General features: G+C 43.2%; 1 protein-coding gene across 6 annotated transcripts in view; it reads left to right on the forward strand.

Moving 5' to 3' along the window:
• LIMA1 (LIM domain and actin binding 1) overlaps positions 1 to 20,522 on the forward strand; it is a 116,393-nt gene that overhangs the window by 32,792 nt on the left and 63,079 nt on the right. For all 6 annotated transcript variants that reach the window (XM_060195385.1, XM_060195383.1, XM_060195384.1 and 3 more), the window contains exon 3: positions 11,329 to 11,374. In XM_060195385.1, the coding sequence (XP_060051368.1) occupies positions 11,329 to 11,374 (46 nt within the window). The remainder of the gene's footprint in view (positions 1 to 11,328; positions 11,375 to 20,522) is intronic.

The following is a 20,522-nucleotide window of genomic DNA, read 5'->3' on the forward strand; positions in this document are numbered from 1 at the left end:
AAAAAAACAAGTTCAAAGCTGGTTCTAAATTCTTCTCTAGCTCCAACCTTCAGTATTTCTGCATTTTCATTTTTAGAGACAATTGTACTAGTACAAGTGGGTGAATAAATAATGAATTAATGTACAAGGGCCTGGGAAGTGGTGTGACTGGGGCCTCAGACTCTCAAGTAGGAGGTTCCAAGTTCAACTCCCAGTGTTCCCTACGCTAGAGGGATGCTCTGGTTCACTCTCCCTCTCTCTCATTAACAAAGAAATAAATCTTTTATAAATAAATAAGTGAATGTACAAGGATAATCACCAGAGCATTAGTTGTGATGTTAGAAAACGGGAAACAATGCGAATGTCCTTTAAAAGAACACAAATGGGGGCTGAGGAGGTGCCTCAACATGTAGTGCCCTGTGTGTTAGGCCCAGATCTCAGTCCTTAGCATAGCATATGACAGATTAGTGCTTTGGTCTCTTTCTCATAAAAAAAAAAAAAAAAAGTGGTGAGTCGGGCGGTAGTGCAGCAGGTTAAGCGCACATGGCACAAAGCACAAGGACTTGTGTAAGGATCCCAGTTCGAGCCCCTGGCTCCCCACCTGCAGGAGCAAATCTGGGGGTGGGGGTGGGGGTGGGGTTCTAGCAGCTGAGTCAGTGAAGGAGGAGCAAATCTGGGGGTGGGGGAAAGCTAGAGATCAACATTAGCCATGTTGACCGAAACTTTCATTCCGTGGTAGCCATGATGAGATACATGTGCTGGTGCTTAGGAGAAAGGTTGGAGCTAATCGTATAAATTTGGGACTTGTCTCCCCACAGATGGCATTAAAATGATAGGAGCACATGGCATCATCATCATCTGCAAAGAGCGCACAGCTTGACAAAAGGCCAGAACACGGTCCTGGAGACCATTACCGCTTAGCAGGAGGAGGACACACAGGAGGTGGGAAGGAATAGAGGGCTGGAAGGAGAGTCAAGAGATTGAGAAGAGGGGCCCGGTGGTAGCACATTTGGTTAAATGCACACATCATTGTGTGCAAGGACCAGGGTTCAAGCCCCTGGTCCCCACCTACAGCAGGAAAGCTTCAGGAGTGGTGAAGCAGGGCTGCAGGTGTTTCCTGTCTCTCTCCCTCTCTATCTCTCCCATCCCTCTAAATTTCTGTCTCTAGCAGATAAAAAAAAACATTAAAGAGAGAGAGACTGAGAAGAGAAGAAAACACACAGGAAGAAGTGATGAGGGATCATGATAGACCAAGGCTAATAGTCTTTGATAGCTTTGGCGATTCTCTCCATTAGAAGTATCAATAGCGCACATGGCACAAAGCACAAGGACCGTGTAAAGATCCCGGTTCAAGGCCCCGGCTCCCCACCTGCAGGGGAGTTGCTTCACAGGCGGTGGAGCAGGTCTGCAGGTGTCTATCTTTCTCTCCCCCTCTCTGTCTTCCCCTCCTCTCTCCATTTCTCTCTGTCCTATCCAACAATGACATCAATAACAATAGAAATAAATAAGTATATATATTTTAATGTTTTCATTATATGATTATTATTTATAAAAGTTTCTCTAGCCTCATCCTTACATGTTAGTAATTGCTTCTGCAGTTAGATAGGTCCTGAGAATAAAATATATTTTTTTTTAAAAAAAGAAGTATCAATAAAATGCATTTACTGATGCTTATCTGTTTTCTTCTTCACTTTTTTTTTGTTGTTGTTTACCAGAGCACTGTTCAACTCTGGCTTATGGTGCTGTAGGGGATTGAACCTGGGACTTGAGAGCCTCAGGCATGAAAGTGTCTTTGCTAAAGTAATCATCATGGTCTAGGAGGTGGCACAGTGGGTAAAGCATTGGACTCTCAAACATGAGGTCCTGAGTTCGATCCCAGCAGCACATGTACCAGAGTGATGTCTGTTTCTTCCTCTCTTCTTCTATCTTTCTCATAAATAAATAAACTGTTTAAAAAAAATGTTAAAAAAAAATCTCTTTGCATAACCATTATGCAAAGAGATATACCCCACCCCAAGAGATTATACCCCACCCCACTTTTTAAAAAAAATTTCTTTTCTTTAATTACTTATTTATTTTCCCTTTTGTTGGCCTTGCTTTTTATTGTTGTTGTAGTTATTATTGATGTCGTTGCTATTAGATTGAACAGAGAGAAATGGAGAGAGGAGGGGAAGACTTTTACTTTCACTTTGGTGCAATACACCAACTCCAGTTCAGGTTCTACTTGTATTTTCTCTTCTGATCTTGTTTTTCAACTTCTGCCTGAGAGTGAGATCATCCCATATTCATCCTTCTGTTTCTGACTTACTTCACTTAACATTATTTCATATATATAGGAACTGTAACCCTATAAATATATATATTTTAATTTTTTTATTATCTTTACTTATTTATTGGATAGAAACAGCCAGAAATTGAGAGGGAAGGGGTGGTAGAGCTGGAAAGAGACAGAGAGACACCTGCAGCTCTGCCTCCCCACTCATGAAGCTTTCCCCCTACAGGTGGGGATCTGGGGCTCGAACCTGGATCCTTATGCACTGTAATGTGTGCTCAACCAGGTGCGCCACCACCCGGCCCTCACTTAACATGATTTATTCAAACTCCATCCAAAATGGGCTAAAAAGGGTGAAATCACCATTTTTAATACCTGAGTAGTATTCCATTGTGTATATAGACCACAACTTGCTCAGCCACTCATCTGTTGTTGGACACCTGGGTTGCTTCCAGGTTTTGGCTATTACAAATTGTGCTGCTATGAACATGGGTATACACAAATCTTTTTGGATGGGTGTGCTGGGTTCCTTAGGATATATCCCCAGGAATTGCAGGATCATAGGGTAGGTCCATTTCTAGTTTTCTGAGAGTTCTCCAGACTGTTCTCCACAGAGGCTGGACCAACTGACATTCCCACCAGCAGTGCAGGAGGGTTCCTTTGACCCCACACCCTCTCCAGCATTTGCTGCTGTTACCTTTTCTGATGTCTGACATTCTCACAGGAGTGAAGTGGTATCTCATTGTTGTCTTTATTTGCATTTCTCTGACAATCAGAGACTTGGAGCATTTTTTCATGTGTTTCTCGGCCTTTTGGATCTCTTCTGTGATGAATATTCTGTCCATGTCCTCTCTGCATTTTTGGATGGGATTATTTGTTTTCTTGTTGTTGAGTTTGGCAAGCTCCTTACATATTTTGTTTATTGAATTCTTGTCTGATATATGGCATGTAAAGATCTTCTCCCATTCTGTGAGGGGTCTCTTGGTTTGGGTAGTGGTTTCTTTTGCTGTGAAGAAGCTTTTTAATTTGATGTAATCCCATAGGTTTATACTTGCCTTAGCCTTCTTTGTAATTGGATTTGTTTCATTGAAGATGTCTTTAAAATTTACACGGAAAAGAGTTCTGCCAGTATTTTCCTCTTAGTATCTGATAGTTTGTGGTCTAACATCCAAGTCATTGATCCACTTAAAATTTACTTTTGTGTTTTCTGAAATATAGTGGTTCAGTTTCACTCTTCTGCATGTTTCAACCCATTTGTTCCAACACCATTTGTTGAAGAGACTCTGCTTTCCCCATGTAATAGTCTGGGCCCCTTTGTCAAAGATTAGATGTCAATAGGTGTGGGCATATTTGTAATTTTTTATTTTCCCCTACTCCTTGTGATTTCTAAGAAATACTTTATTTTTAAATATTTATTTATTTACTTATTCCCCTTTGTTGCTGTTGTTGTTTTTTATTGTTGTAGTTATTATTGTTGCTATTGATGTTGTTGTTGTTGTTGTTGGGTAGGACAGAGAGAAATGGAGAGAGGAGGGGAAGACAAAGAAGGGGAGAGAAAGATAGATACCTGCAGACCTGCTTCACCACTTATGAAGTGACTCCTCTGCAGGTGGGGAGCTGGGGGCTTGACCCGGGGTCCTTAAGCCAATCCTTGGACTTTGCGCCACCTGTGCTTAACCCGCTGCGCTACCACTGACTCCCAGAAATATTTTATTTATTTTAATAGAGATATACAGAGAGGAAGAGCAGAGAACTATTCATCTTTGGCTTATGGTGGTGCTAGGGACTGAACCTGGGGCCTTTGGGGACTCGGGCATGAAGGTCATTTTGCATAACCATTCTGTTGTATTCCGGGCCCCACTTGTGACTTTTTTTTTTCTTAATAGAAGATGAGAGTTAGAGAGAGAAAGGGAGAGAGAGACTTGCATGAAACTTATCCCTGCAGGCGGAGGCTTGGGGTTGGAACTTGAGTCCTCAAGCATGGTACTGTGTGCCATACCAGGTGTTCCTCATCTGACCCCCACCAAGATATTTTCAAAGATTTATTTATTTTATTTTTAAAAATTATCTTTATTTATTTATTTATTTGGATAGAGACGGCCAGAAATCGAGGGGGAAGAGGTTGATAGGGAGGGAGAGAGAAAGAGACACCCACAGCCCTGCTTCACCACTTGTGAAGCTTTCACCCTGCAGGTGGGGACCAGGGGCTCGAACCCAGGTCCTTGCACACCGTAACATGCGCACTCAACCAGGTGCACCATCACCCGGCCCCTTAAAAGATTTAGTTATTGAGTGAGAGAGAGGAAGAGAGAACCAGAGCATCCCTGTGGTCTATTCGATGTCAGGGACTAAAGTGAGGACCTCATCTATGCAAGTCTGGTATTCTGCCCACTGCCCAGCCTCTCAGGCTGCTATATTTGTAATATATTTAAAACTATGTTTTGCATAGTAATCTCTTACCAGATATATGACTTGTCAATATTTTCTTCCACTTTTCACATCCCGGTCCTTTGATGCACAGATTTTGTTGATAGGCAAATTATCTATTTTTTTTTTAAAGATTTGTTTATTATGCATGAGAGGATTTCACATGAGGCAGAGAGAAGCCAGAGCAGCACTGCATTACATGCTGGGGACTAAACTGGGAACTTTAAGCTTGTAAACCTGATGCTCTACCTGCTGAGCCAGTTTACCTATTTCTTGTGATAGTTGCCGGTGTTTCTGGTGTCATTCCAAGAAACCATTGCCAAATTTATGAAGCATTGCCCTTGTTTCTCTTAAGAATTTTGTAGTGGTTTGGGAGGTGGCGCAGTGATAAGGCTTTGGACTCTCAAGCATGAGGTCCTAAGTTCAATCCCCAGCAGTGCATGTGCCAGAGTGATATCTGGTTTTTTCTCTCTCCACCTATCTTTCTCATTAATAAATAAATAAAATCTTTAAAAAAAAAAAAGGGCGTCGGGCGGTGGCACAGTGGGTTAAGCGCTCGTGGCGCAAAGCGCAGGGACCGGCATAAGGATCCCGGTTCGAGCCCCCGGCTCCCCACCTGCAGGGGAGTCGCTTCACAGGCGCTGAAGCAGGTCTGCAGGTGTCTATCTTTCTCTCCCCTACTCTGTCTTCCCCTCCTCTCTCCATTTCTCTCTGTCCTATCCAACAACGAAATGCGTCAACAAGGGCAATAATAATAACCACAACGAAGCTACAACAAGGGCAACAAAAGGGGGGAAAATGGCCTCCAGGAGCGGTGGATTCATGGTGCAGGCACCGAGCCCAGCAATAACCCTGGAGGAGGAAAAAAAAAAAGAATTTTTGAAGTTGTATGATGGCAGAGGAGGACCTAGTGGGGGGTGAACTGTTATGTGGAAAACTGGGAAATGTTATGCACGTACTAACTACTGCATTTTACTGTCAACTGTAAACCATTAATACCCCAATAAATTTTTAAAAAAGGGGGGGGGGAGTGGGGCGGTAGTGAAGCAGGTTAAGCACAGGTGGCACAAAGCACAGGACTGGTGTAAGGATCCTGGTTCAAGCCTCCGGCTCCCCACCTGCAGGGGAGTTGATTCACAACCGGTGAAGCAGGTCTGCAGGTGACTATTTTTCTCTCCCCCCTCTGTCTTCCCCACCTCTCTCCATTTCTCTCTGTCCTATCCAACAACAACAACAACTACAACAATAAAACACGGGCAATAAAAGAGAATAAATAAATGTATTAAAAAATTTTTTTAAAGGAGTTTGTAGTTCTAGCTCTTAATTTTTGTGTGTGGCATACAGTAAAGGATCCACTGTCATTGGGGACAGGCAGCTGCTGAGGGTTGAACTCAGGCTTTTAGACCTTCACAGCATGATACACTTCCACTGAGCTATATCCCTGCTGCTCCTTAATCAATCTTTCTCTCTTTCTTTCTTTCTTTCCTTCCTTCCTTCTTTCTTTCTTTCTTTCTTTCTTTCTTTCTTTCTTTCTTTCTTTCTTTCTTCCCTCCTTCCTTTCTTTCTTTCTTTCTTTCTTTCTTATTTACTTATTTATTTTTGGATAGAAACAGAGAAATTGAGAGAGAAGGAGCTAGGTTCTAGCCCCTGGTCCCTACCTGCAGGGGGAAAGCTTCACAAGTGGTGATGCAGGGCTGCAAGTGTCTCTCTGCCTCCATTTCTATCTCCCCTCCCCTCTCAATTTCTCTGTCTCTGTTCAATAATAAAATTTTTAAAAGTTTTTAGAACACAGTTACATTGTTGTGCAACTCTCCTCATCATTGCTTTGTTCTTTTTATAACTGCATAGTATTCTATTCATATGCTACAGTTTGTCAAACAGTAGTCTGGTAATGGATATTCAGGTTTTGTTTTTGTTTTTAGCTTTTGGTGCTAGAATTAATGCTGATAGAGAGCTGAGTGGTGGTGTCCTTGGTTGAGTGCACACATTACCATGCACTAGGACCTGGGTTCACGCCCCCGTCCCTATCTGCAGGGGGAAAGCTTCACAAGTGGTGAAACAGTGCTGCAGATGGCTTACTCCCTATCTCGCTTTCTGCTTTCAGTTTCTCTCAGACCTATCAAATAATAAAATATTTTTTTAAAGTTAGGAAAGAATGAATGCTGGCAAATAATCTAATCTGTGAGTCGTATCTACTACTCCAGGGAGATAAACTTAGAAGAACACAGGATTTGAATTCTTCAAGTCCTAGACTCAAACTCAGTCACTGCAGATGTCAGAGTTGAGTGATACTCCCCCCCACCCCCGTAAACATAAAAAAGTATTTTAAGGAGAATTATTATTTTTGCTTCTGTGAGGATATCTAGAGGATAAATCTGAAAACAAAATCAATCAGTCATTTAACATGTGTTTTTGTACTTCTGAATGTTTTGTAAAAATGACAACAGTGCCTTCCATGGATGTTTTGCTAATTTTCCCTCCTACCTAGTGATTTAAGATAGAACCTGTTTCCTCATAACCATCAGCAGTATGTTATATCAACTTAAAAAAAAATGTGGTCCAGGAGGTGGCGCAGTGGATAAGGCTTTGGACTGTCAAGCATGAGGTCCTGAGTTCAATCCCCGGCAGCACATGTATCAGAGTGATGTCTGGTTCTTTCCCTCTCCTATCATTTCTCATGAATAAATAAAAGAAGGCTTTAAAAAAACTCTTTCCTAGGCCGGAGAGATCACATAATGGTTATGTAAAAAGTTTGAATGCCTGAGGCACCAGAGTTCCAGGTTCAATCCCTGCCACCACTAGAAACCAGAGAAGAGCAAATAAATAAATAACACAATAAAATCACGCAAAAACTGCTCGCTATGTTCGATGTTATTTTCTGTGATCTGTATGCCAATTTTTCTATTAAGTATTTTCATTTGTAAGGGTTGTTTTAGGGAAGTTAGCCTTTGGTCTGTGATAACAATTGCATTAGAAAATATTTTCTAGACTGTCACTTGACTTACAGCAGGTCTGGTTCCATTTTCTTCCTATTTATGATCAAGGAAATGCCAGAAATGTTCGGGAGTCTTTTCACCCTACCCTCCTGGATGAGCTCTGCTCAGCTGCAGAGTCGGGCCTCGCCTGGTGGGTGGGATGTTTACTAGTATCTGATTGCTCGAATGTAAACAGTGACAGGACTGGAAGAGAACTTTGAAATCCTCTCACACAGTCATTTATTTTGTAGACAAGGTCGTACAACACAGGCTGTGCAGTAAGGAGGCCTTGGTGCCAGGACCAGCACTTTACTCTGGCTTACCCATCAGTGAGACTCTCCATTTCACTGCAGCTCTCTCCATAATGTGCACAGGAAGAAAGCTCTGGACTTAGGAATTAAAAGTTGGTTTTGGTAGATGAGCCAAACCCTTTCCCATTCTGCTGTTTCTTTAATGTTAAATTTCTCCTTAAGTGGCCTGGTTGGTGGCACAGTGGATAAAGAGTTGCATTCTCGGGTGGGGGAGATAGATAGCATAATGGTCATGTAAAGAGACTCTCAGGCCAGAAGGTCTTAGGTCCCAGGTTCAATCCCCGTATCATCATAAACCAGAGCTGCTGATAAGTGCTCTGGTAAATTAAAAAACAAACAAAAAATTTTCACTCTCAAGCATGTGGTTCAGAGTTTGAACTCCAAAAACTCATGTGCAATACTGATGCTCTGATGTTCTCTCTTTCGTAAGTATTCTCAAAATATATATATATATATTTCATTTTTATTACATTTTAATTAACATTAACAGTGAAGGGCAGGCATATAAAAAGTAGATAGCATAATGGTTATGCTAAGAGATTCTCATGCTTGAGGCTCCAAAGTCCCAGGTTCAATCCCCTGTACCACTATAAGCCCGAGCTGAGCAGTGCTCTGGTAATAAATAAATAAATAAATATTTTTTAAAAAAGAAAGTTTTAAAGTAACATTGAATTACAGTGTTACATAGATTTCAGGTTGATCTTTTTCTTTTCTTTTCTTTTGTTTTACCAGAGCACTGTTTAGCTCTGGCTTATGGTGGTGCAGGGGATTGAACCTGGGACTTTGGACCCTCAGGCTTGAGAGTCTGTTTGCATAACTACTATGCTATCTACCCCTGTCAAGGTTGATCTTTTTCTTTCTCTCTTTAATCAAAGATTTATTTTGGTGCTAAGTGGGTTCTAGGCATGCTGGCCTGAATACAGGCTCATGGTGAGCATCTCCAAATAACAGTGCCTTTCAGTGCTTGACCGAGAGTCCCTGGGCGAGTGAGGAAGTCTGGTGAAGGTTCTGGGTGGCCTGGAGATTATCTGCAGTCGGAAGCTCCCAGACCTCCCTCATCTTCAAATGGAGAAAACCTGATCCCCCGTGAAAAGCCCTCGGTCTTGAGTTGTTTCTCAGGGACCTTCTGATCCAAATAAAATGACTAAAGTATAAATAAAATTATATACAACTTTTTTTTAGAGAGAGAGACAGAGGAGACAGGGTGAGAGACTGGAAAAGAGACCACAACACCAAAACTTACTTGAATATGGTGGGGCCCAGGCTCAATCCTGGGTTGTGCACGTAACATAGAAGCACACTACTACCCACGTGAGCTCTTTCACCAGCACTGTGCACGACTGTTGGTCAGATATCAGTGCCAGCCACTGCAGACTGGACCACTGTTTTCTGCACCAGCAGAAAAAAGCACTGTTAATGAAAAGGACCGATGCTTGCTATCACATGGACTTTTCTCACATATCTCTCACTTGCTTTTGTTTGCTTTCTTGTCCCCACCGGGACTTCACCATTCTAGGCCGACTATTTTTTTTTTTTTTCCTTACCAGAGCACTGCTCAGTTCTGGCTTATGGTGGTGTGGAGGACTGAACCTGGGAGCTCAGAGCCTCTGGCATGAGGGTCTCTTTGCATAACCTTTATGTTATCTACCCCTGCCCAGGCCGACTTTTTTTCAAGTAGAAAAGGAAAGACTGAGAGAGAGAGACTCCACACAGCACCGAAGCTTCCCCCAGTGGAGTGGGAGTTAGGGACTTGAACATGAGCCCATGCTCAGGGGCCAGGTGGTGGCTCACCTGGTTGAGCACCCACATTAATAACCATGAGCTGTGCTTGCTGACCACACAGTTGCCTCCCCAGTTGAGCTATCTCACCTGTGTGTGTGTGTGTGTGTGTGTGTGTGTGTGTCTTAGTAAAATAATTTTCTTTAAATACAAAAATCATTGTACAGCCTCTTTCAGGACATTTTAAATACTGTCAGAGTATGTGCAGCATCATCAAATACATCTAACTGAGCTAATGTGACAACTGAGACTAAATTCACACATGTGTGGCCAATTTACTTCTCCATCATTTGACCAAATTTGTAAGGTTTCAGTGACATTTATGTGGGAGTATCTATTTTAGGATATACTGTTATATCCTTTGATTAATTCCAAAGTATTTTTAGACAATAATCTCACTTAATCTTCCCAGCAACTCTGTAACTAGATATATAAAATTCTCTCTTTTTTTTCCCTTAAGATTTTACTTATTTATTAGTGAGAAAGATAGGTGAGAGAGAGAACCATACATCACTCTGGTACATGTGCTGCCAGGGATTGAATTCAGGATCTCATTCCTTTTTTTTTTTTTAATCTATTTACTTATTTATTCATGAGAAAGATAGGAGGGGAGAAAGAACCAGACATGTGCTGCCGAGGATCAAACTCAGGACCTCGTGGTTGAGAATCCCAATGCTTTTATCCACTGTGCCACCTCCCAGACCACAGGACCTCATTCTTTTTTCTTTTTTTTTTTTAGTATTTATTTATTTATTTACTTATTTGTTCCCTTTTGTTGCCCTTGTTGTTTTATTGTTGTAGTTATTATTGTTGTTGTCGTTGGATAGGACAGAGAGAAATGGAGAGAGGAGGGGAAGACAGAGAGGAGGAGAGAAAGATAGACACCTGCAGACCTGCTTCACCACCTGTGAAGCGACTCCCCTGCAGGTGGGGAATCGGGGGCTCAAACTGGGATCCTTAGGCTGGTCCTTGTGTTTTGTGCCACGTGCGCTTAACCCACTGCGCTAGTCCTGGAATAGCATTAGATTCTTGAGAGTCTAATGCTTTATCCACTGAGCTACCTCCCTATCTCTCTCTCTCTCTCTCTCTCTCTCCTCTTTTCTTTTCTTTTTTCATTTTTAACCAAAGCACTGCTCAGTTCTGGCTTATGGTGTTGTTGGGGATTGAACCTGGGACCTTTGATTTGCCTCAATGAGACTTGAGTCTTTTTAGTGTAGACAGTATGCTATCTCCCAGCCTGTAAAATTGTTTTCTAGGAAAGGAAGCCAAGACTTTGAGAGGGTAAGTGATTTGCCTGTGATCACAATTAACCAAAGCTGACACAGGGTCTTCCACCCCAGACTGTTTGCTCCGTATAGTCGGCTCCAAGTGTTTTTCCTCCTCCACTCGGACCCTTCTGTCAAAACAGGTGTGGAGAAGAGCCCCAGAAGTGAGAGACACTTTTGAGTCTCAGCTTCTTCTCATGGAATTGTTTGACAGAAACTGCTGGCAGATGGTTATGTTTGAGTGGTCTTCTTCAAGAGTGAAAATAGAAGTTTTAATTTGAGCCCATTCTCTTTCTCCCCTCTCTCCCCCTCTTCTGTAGGTACCAGAGAGCAGCTGAAGAGTCGAGTTTGGAGAAGAAGAGAAGTGTGAGTATTTAGAGCCAGCTCCATGAACAGAGCCTGTGTGGCCTGGCCACCTGCAGCCTGTGCGGGGCCTGGGCTTCCTGTCAACTGAGCCCAGCATTGGGGCCAGATGGTCTGATTTGTGAGTCATTTGCTCAGGAGAACTTGGCTTAGGTGCAAGGAGTCTTATTTTTTCACTGAGGTTCTCTCTTTGGGCCACTTTTTCTTGCCCAAGTTGAAAGAAGGACACAAGGCCAAGTATTTTGATTGAGGTTAGTAAAATGCTTTACTGCCTCTGCTCAAATACTAGAATCCGAATCTCCTAGGCTGCCATCATCCCCATCACCACCACCAATCAAATAACCCGGATTTCTGTATTCATGCATATCAATGGTGGCAGCTGTGCAGCTGTCGTCAGCCTCTGAGTCCTTTGTTTAAAGTAAACGTCTTGACCCAGTCTAGTTAGCAAATTTCTTAGCTACAGGGTTTGGTAGGCTGGAAGCCTCAGAACAAGCTCTCTGCTCACACCCACCCTCCTTGCTCCATTTCAGCTGAGCTAGAGAGGGGATTTCTTTGAAATCTTTTTTGATTTAATCTAATGAGGAAAGAAAAACACATATTTGTGCAGGGTATATGTGTTTATTTAGTTTTAGATAGGACAGAGAGAAATGGAGAGAGGAGGGGAAGACAGAGAGGAGGAGAGAAAGATAGACACCTGCAGACCTGCTTCACCGCCTGTGAAGCGACTCCCCTGCAGGTGGGGAGCCGGGGTTCGAACCGGGATCCTTATGTCGGTCCTTGTGCTTTGCGCCACCTGCGCTTAACCCGCTGCACTACAGCCCGACTCCCAGTTTTAAATTTTTAATTTACTTATTTTTTCATATTTATTTTTTAGTGAAAAAAGAGCTACAGAGAAAAAGATACTGAGACTAGAGCACTGATCAGCTCTAGTTTATGGTGGTGCTGGGGACTGAACCTGGAACCTCACAGCCTCAGGCATGAAAGTCTTCAAATACAATACTGTTCCTAGTCTCTCTTCTCTTACCCTTCGATAGTTCCATTGTACATATAATCCTCTCTCTATTCCTCCCTGTTCTCTGTCTCTTATTTTTTCTTTTTCCCAAATGCACTATGAGCAGTAGAATCATACAGGTACAAACAAGACTCTGGCAGGAGGCAAAGAAAGAATGAAAGGAAGGAAATGTCAAGTTTATTTTATTTTTAAATTTTTACTGAAACACCACTCAGCTCTGGCTTATGGTGAAGCCAGTGATTGAACCTGGACCTCAGGTTGTAATAAGTCTTTTTTTTTTTTCTTCCAGGGTTAACACTGGGGCTCAGTGCCAGCACTACAAATCTGGTGCTCCTGGTGGCCATTTCCCCCCCATTTTTTATTGGATATGACAGAGAGAAATTGAGAGGGGAGGGGAAAATAGTGCAGGGGAGAGAAAGACACCTGCAGACCAGCTTCACCACTTATGAAGTGCCCCAACCCCCGCAGGTGGGGAGCCAGGGCTCGAACCTAGGACTTTGCTCGGGAACTTTCTCTTCATACTATGTGTGCTTAACCCAGTGTGCTACCTCCCGACCCCCTTGTAATAATTCCCCCCTCCCCCTCTCTATTTCTGTTTCTCTCTCTCTCATACACACACACACACACACACACACACAGCCATGAGACCCAGGAGGTGGCTCAGTGGATAAAGTAAAGTATTAGGCTGTCAAGCATGAGGTCCTGAGTATCACATGTGTCCAAGTGATCCTCTGGTCTCCCTCTCTGCTCTCTAATAAATATTTTAAGTATTTTATTGGATAGAGATGGAGAGAAATTGAGAGTGAAAGGGGGGAGAGGGAGAGCTTTTCATCGCCTATAGCACTGTTTCGCTGTGTCTAAAGCTCTGCCTGTGCAGATGGGGTTTGGGGGCTTAAACCCAAATCCTTGCACATGATGGCGTGTGCACTTAACTAGGTGTGCCACCACCCAGCCCCAAATAAATTTTCTGTTTTGTCTCCAGGGTTATTGCTGGAAGCTTGGTGCTGGCACTACAAATCCACCACTCCTGGAGGCCATTTTATCTCCTGTTTCATTTTTTTTTCTTCCTGTTTTATTTGACAGGACAGAAAACTTCAGAGGGGAGGGGGAGATAGAGAAGGAGAGACAAACATAGAAACATGCAGACCTGCTTCACCACCTATGAAGCGCCCCTGCTGCAAGTGGGGAGCCAGGGCTGGGACCCCGGTCCTTGCACAGATCCTTGTACATGGTACTATGTGCACTTAACCTGGTGCACCACTACTCAGCCCCTACAAACAAATAATTTTAAAAAGCAGCCAGTAAACAGCTTAGCTGGCAGAGCACAGGCCTTGCCTGCCTGAGGCTCCCTGTTCAATCCTGGTGCCAGAGATACTGGAGTGCCACTCTGTCTTTTCTCTCTTTCTCCCTGTATCACATGAAATAAATGTTTGTATATCAAAGAATTAGTGGTGGTTAAAGACTGGAGATACATGACCTCACCTAATAGTGAGTGCAAGGTCTTCTCGGTGTTGAAAGGTTAAAAAGGTAAAGTGGAACCAGCAAAGGAGGCTAAGAGAACATCTGGGAAAAATAGCAGCAGAAAAAATCAAATAAGTGAATTTGGCTCCAACTGCATTGATGGAAGCTTTGATGCTATGGTCTCTCTCTCTCCCCCCACCCCTCTTTCCCTCCCTCCATATTCATTCCTGGCACCACATATGATGAAGTAATGCTATCCTGTACACATAATTTTTCTTTTCTGTTTCTGCCTCCAGGGTTATGGCTGGGGCTCGGTGCCGGCACTAAGAATCCACTGCTCCTGGAGGCCATTTTCCCCATTTGTAGCCCTTGTTGTTGCCATTGCTGCTGTTGTTGCTGGACGGGACAGAGAGAAATCGAGAGGAGGGGAAGACAGAGAGGGGGAGAGAAAGACAGACACCTGCAGACCTGCTTCACCACCTGTGAAGCGACTCCCCCTGCAGGTGGGGGCCAGGCGGTAGCACAGTGGGTTAAGCCCACATGGCGTGAAGCGCAAGGACTGGAACAAGGATCCTGGTTTGAGCCTCGGGCTACCCACCTGCATGGAGGGTTGCTTCACAGGCAGTGGGCTTAACCTGCTGTGCTACCGCCTGGCATATATATATATATATATATATATATATATATATATATATATTTTTTTTTTTTTTTTTTTTAAGGTGATACTGGAGGACCATTCACATGCAAGTCCTGGGTGCTACTGTAGCCTAATACCAGCCCTATTTTTTTCCCCCTCTAAGAAAAAAACTTCTGCATTCAATAGAATGGAGAATTCATGGGGGAAACAGGCTGATGGGTGAAGAGGAGAGGGACAACTTGAGCGCTAGGTAAGGGTGAGTTTACGAAGACTAGGAGGCAGAGCTGATAGGTAATGAGAGCTCTCTGGCCACAGTTACAGCTTATTAGTCAGCAGTTAACTGGTGGGTGAAATCAGAGGGTGGGTGACATCATCGACCAAGAATATGCTAAGTGAGCAAAGACCTAAGACAGAAACTTAAGGGCCTCCCCCCATAAAAGGGAAGAGCAGAGCAAGAGAAGCTAACAAAAAAAACTAAGGATTGTGTAAGGATCTGGGTTCAAGCCCCAGACTCCCCACCTGCAGGTGGAATCGCTTCACAGGTTGTTGGTATGCTTCTAAATTCTGCTTATAAGACCTTCTGTTTTGATCATCACATTAGGTTCACTTGTATTACTTACGATGTAGTCTATTTACATAATCACTGTTTTACCTGGGTCCTGCCCTGCCTGCAGGGTATTGGTTTAATCCCCATTGGTTAGATGGACGCTTTCTATGTTCTCCGCCCCCTCTCCTAGTCATTTCCTTTCCAGTGAAGAGATGCATAAAAGGCAATGTATCTGATTAATAAACAAGATACTGCTTCCCAGCTCAGCCATGAGTCCCTGGTCATCTGTTTCCCACCCGCGAAGCTAGACCGGCAACAGGTGGTCAAGCAGGTCTACAGGTGTCTCTCTTTCTCTCCCCGTCTTCCCCTCCTCTCTCCATTTCTCTCTGTCCTATCCAACAAGGATGACATCAATAACAACAATAATAACTACAACAATAAAACAACAAGGACTACAAAATGGAATAAATAAATATAAAAAAAGTTTAAAAAAAAAAAGAAAAGAAAAGAAAACGTAAGGATTGTCCAAAGAAATGGGAGGAAATTTGGAGAAGGGAGGCTTAAGGAGGAGGGGAAAATGTCACAGAAAGCATAGAAGAAATCTTTATTTTTATTATTTATTTATTTTTGTCTCCAGAGTTATTGCTGGGGCTTCGTGCCTGCATATGAATCTACTGTTCCTGAAGGCCTTTTTTTTTTTTCATTTTATTGGATAGGACACAGAGAAATAAAGAGCAGAAGGGAAGATAGAGAGGAGCAGAGAAAGATAGACACCTGCAGACCTACTTCACTGCTTGTGAAGTGACTCCCTGCAGGTGGGAAGCCGGGGGGGGGGGCTCGAACCGGGATCTTTGTGCGGGTGCTTGTGCTTCCTACTATGTGCACTTAACGTGGCGTACTACCATCTGGCTCCCAGAAGGAATTTCTATCTGTGTATTTATGACAGATTTCATGAGAGGGTAGTGCTCTGCCTGGGGGACCAAGCCCAGGGCTTCAGGCACACAAGTCCCACATTCTACCTGCTAAGCTATTTGTCTGACCATGCTAGGAAGACATTTTCTTTTGTCTCCGTATCGCAGAGGCCTGGTACATGTGTGACTTCATCACTCCAGGCTGACTTTCAGAAAGAGAGTGCGTGTGTGAGGGAGAGGGAAAGACACACACAGCACTGAAGTGGTACCCCAGGCGACACCAGAAGCTTGAACTTGGACTGCACAGAGGACCAGGCAGAGACATCTTCTAGCCTCAGGATGGAATTGTTAGACGAGGAGAGTGTTCAACAGTGGCAGATGCAGATGCGTTAGGGAGATGAAATAAAGCAGGTGTGCCCAGTGTCTGTGTGGCAGCTAAGTTGAGAGAGTGTGAGGGTGAAGTGCATGCCTCACTGTGCTTCATACCACTAATGCAAAAAGCTCACAGTGAAATAATATACAGAAATATTTATTGCAGGTTTCTTTGTAAGACTGAAAATCTTGAAATAGTATAGATACATATAATATAGATATATATAATAGTATAGTGTTGGAATGCAAATTGTGGCACAGACATCCAGTAGGCCAATGTATATAATAACTAGTTTTTTTTTAATTGTTATTATTTACTTATTTATGTATTTTGAATGGAGACACAGTAAGAGGAGAGGGGAGAGAAAGAGACAACTGCACACAGCACGAATTCAGCACTCATGAAGCTTCTTCCACGCAGGTGGGACCAGGGGCTTCAACCTGGGTCCTTGCACATGGTAATGTGTGTGCCCAGCCACTTGCACCACCACACAAACTCCTTATTTTATTTTTGATTATATGGAAAGAGATTGACTGGAGCATTGCTTGGTCACTTTATGCAGTGCCAGGCATGGACCTGGGGCCCCACACACGCAGGGCACGCACTCTGCTCCAGAGCCTCCTTCCTTCCTTGTTAGCACTTAGGTGACTAACAAGATACACAACAGTATGACTTTTGTAGACAGTATATGGTGGTCTGGGAGGTGGAGCAGTGGATAAAGCACTGTATTCTCAAGCATGAGGCCCCAAATTTAATCCCTGGCAGCACATGTACCAGAGGGATGTCTGGTTCTTTCTCTCTCCTTTCTTATGAATTCATAAATACATAAACTCTTTTTTAAAAAGAGTATGTAGATAGGTAGTGTATAAAAGCAGGGAAATTTTATACAATTGATATTTTTGGTGACGAGTGGAAGAGTCAAATAAGGGAAACTGTAGCATAAATTTGTTTTTTGTCATCACTGGGGCCTTCCCACTCTGGGCCAGCTGAGAGAGATAGAGAGACAGAGCGACCTCAGCACTAGAGCTTCCCAGTGCTGCCATGTGGTATTCAGGACCCTCTCAGGTGAGCTTTCTCTGGTCTCTACAGCAGCTGTTTGAATTATGCATATATTCCTGTATTGGTTGTAGCTTTTTTTCCCCAGTAAAATTTTTTTATTACTTTTGTAATTAAGAAAATCAAGAAACATGAGATGATGAAGAGCCTTGGTTCTAAACAGCTGGACAACTGGCTTGGCCTGAGAAGTGCTGCCAAGAGTAGACCTAGGGGTGTATTATTATTATTTTATTATTATTATTATTTTATTTATTTTTTGCTTCCAGAGTTATTGCTGGGGCTCCGTGTCTGCACCACGAATCCACTGCTCATGGAGGCTATTTTCCCCTCCCTTTTGTTGTACGTGTTTTATCGTTGTTGTGGTTATTATTATTGTTGTTATTGGATAGGACAGAAAAAAATTGAGAGAGGAGGGGAAGACAGAGAGGGAGAGAGAAAGAGAGACACCTGCAGACCTGCTTCACTGCCTGTGAAGCGACTCCCCTGCAGGTGGGGAGCCAGGGGCTCGAACCTCGATCCATACGCTGGTCCTTGCGCTTCTCACCACGTGCGCTTAACCCGCTGCGCCCAACTCCCCCAAAGGTGTTTTTTTAAATGCTGTCTGTATGCACAGCCCTGCCCTTCCCTATGAGCTTTATATCCTATGAGCTCCTTTTCATAAAAAAGCATGTCTGTGCCTCACTAAACGCCCCCTAAGGATGTCCTCAATCCAGGGGCACTGTTAATATTCCAGCACGTAGGCCTCTTTCTTCCTTGTCATCAAGTAAAATAGAAAGGACACTTCTCAAACATAGTAGCCTTCACATTACTTAGTATGCTGTAGAACTTTTTCTTATATGCAGATGATGTATAATTTTATTTAATTGATTTATTTTGTAATTTTATTTTTGTATTAATTTTTTTTCTACCAAAGCACTGCTCAGCTCTGGTTTATAGTGGTTCAGACGATTGAACCTGGGACTTGAGAGCCTCAAGCATGAAAATCTCTGTATAACCATTATGCTACCCCCCCACACACACACCTTTGGCATTCATTTTTATTGCACAGTGAATGAGTATTTATTGAAAGAAAAGTAGAAGGTGGCCGGGATGGCTCAATGGGTAAAACAAAGGTCTTACATGCATATGGTGGGAGCAGTGCTCTGGTCTGTCCCTCATAAAATAAATGCGTTCTTTAAAAAGAACAGGCGTAAGGGAGTCAGGCGGTAGTGCAGCGGGTTAAGCGCAGGTGACACAAAGCTCAAGGACAGGAGGAAGGATCCCAATTTGAGCGCCCGGCTCCCCACCTGCAGGGGAGTCGCTTCACAAGGGCTTAAGCAGGTCTGCAGGTGTCTATCTTTCTCTCCCCCTCTCTGTCTTCCCCTCCTCTCTCCATTTCTGTCTGTCTTATCCAACAACGACAACATCAATAACTACAACAATAAAACAACAAATGCAACAAAAGGGAATAAATAAATAAATAAAAAGATTTCTTTAAAAAAAAAAAAGAACGGGCGTCAGGCAGTGGTGCACCTGGTTAAGCATACATGTTACCACGCTCAAAGACCCAGGTTCAAGCCCCCACCCCCACCCCACCCCCCAATTGCAGGGGGAAGCTTAATAAGCAGTAAAGCAAGTACTCCAGGCATCTCTCTCCCTCTTTATCTTCTCCTCCCTCTCAAAAATTCTCTATGTCCTAACAAATAAAGAAAATAAGAAAGGAAGGAAGGAAGACAAAAAGAAGAAAGAAAGGAAAGAAGGAAGAAGAGGGAAAAATGGCTGCTGGGAGCAATGAGCACCGAGCCCCAGTGATAATTCTGACGTCAATAAAGAGAAAAAGAGGGAGTCAGGCTGGTAGCACAGCAGGTTGAGTGCATGTGGCAAAGCACAAGGGCTGGCTTAAGGATCCGGGTTCCAGCCCCCGGCTCCCCACCTGCAGGGGAGTCGCTTCACAGGCGGTGAAGCAGGTCTGCAGGTGTCTGTCTTTCTCTCCCCCTCTGTCTTCCCCTCCTCTCTCCATTTCTCTCTGCCCTATCCAACAAGGACGACATCAATAGCAATAATAAAGCAACAAGGGCAACAATAGGGAAAATAAATAAGTATAAAAAGAGAAAATACTTGAAAAAAAGAAAAAAAATATTTATATATATAATAAAATAAAAGGAAGAACAGGAGGGTTGGCAAAATAGCTCACTTGGATAGTTCACTGCCTTGCTATATGTACAACCCAGGTTTGAACCCAGCTACTGAACAAAGCTTGCTTGCTTTGGTTTCTTTCTCTCTCTCTCTCTCTCTTCCTATCCCTCTGCCCCACTCTGATAAAAGAAAAAGAAAACACAAATGCCCATAATCCATGATCTAAAGATTATCTTTTAACACTTCTATGTCTTTTCCTCCAGAACACTTTCCTATGCTTATTTAAAAATATTTACTGGGAGCCAGACAGTAATGCAGCGGGTTAAGCATACATGGCATGAAACACAAGGACCAGCGTAAGAATCCGGGTTCAAGCCCCCAGCTCCTCACCTGCAGGAGTGGGGAGGGGCCGCTTCACAAGTGGTGAAGCAGGTATGCAGGTGTCTTTCCCTCTGTCTTTCCTTCCTCTCTCAGTTTCTCTCTGTCCTGTCTAAAAACAACAATAACAACAAGCGCAACAAAATGGAAAAAATGGCCTCCAGGAGCAGTAGAATCGTAGTTCAGGCACTGAGCCCCAGCAATAACCCTGGAGGCAGGAAAGAAAGAAGGAAGGAAAGGAAGGAAGGAAGGAAGGAAGGAAGGAAGGAAGGAAGGAAGGAAGGAAGGAAGGAAGGAAGGGAGAAGGAAAGAAAGGAAGGTAGGAAGAAAGAAAGAAAGGAAAGAAAGAAAGAAAGAAAGAAAGAAAGAAAGAAAGAAAGAAAGAAAGAAAGAAAGAAAGAAGAGAAAAGGAAAATAAGTGTTTACTCTAAAATGAGATCATCTGGATTTGGGTTTGTTTTAGGTGCTTGCTGGGGGTTGGACCCCTGATTTTTACATGAGTTAATCCCCCTCCAGGAGTGTTCTTTTAATGTTTATTTATTTATCCCAGAGTACTGTTCAGCTGTGGGTTATGGTGGTGTCAAGGACTGAACCTGGGACCACTGGAGCCTCAGGCATGAAACTATGTTGTACTACTAATAGTATTTTCTCCCTGCACCCA

The sequence above is a fragment of the Erinaceus europaeus genome, chromosome 7, assembly GCF_950295315.1.
Source record: "Erinaceus europaeus chromosome 7, mEriEur2.1, whole genome shotgun sequence".
NCBI classification, from domain to species: Eukaryota; Metazoa; Chordata; class Mammalia; order Eulipotyphla; family Erinaceidae; genus Erinaceus; species Erinaceus europaeus.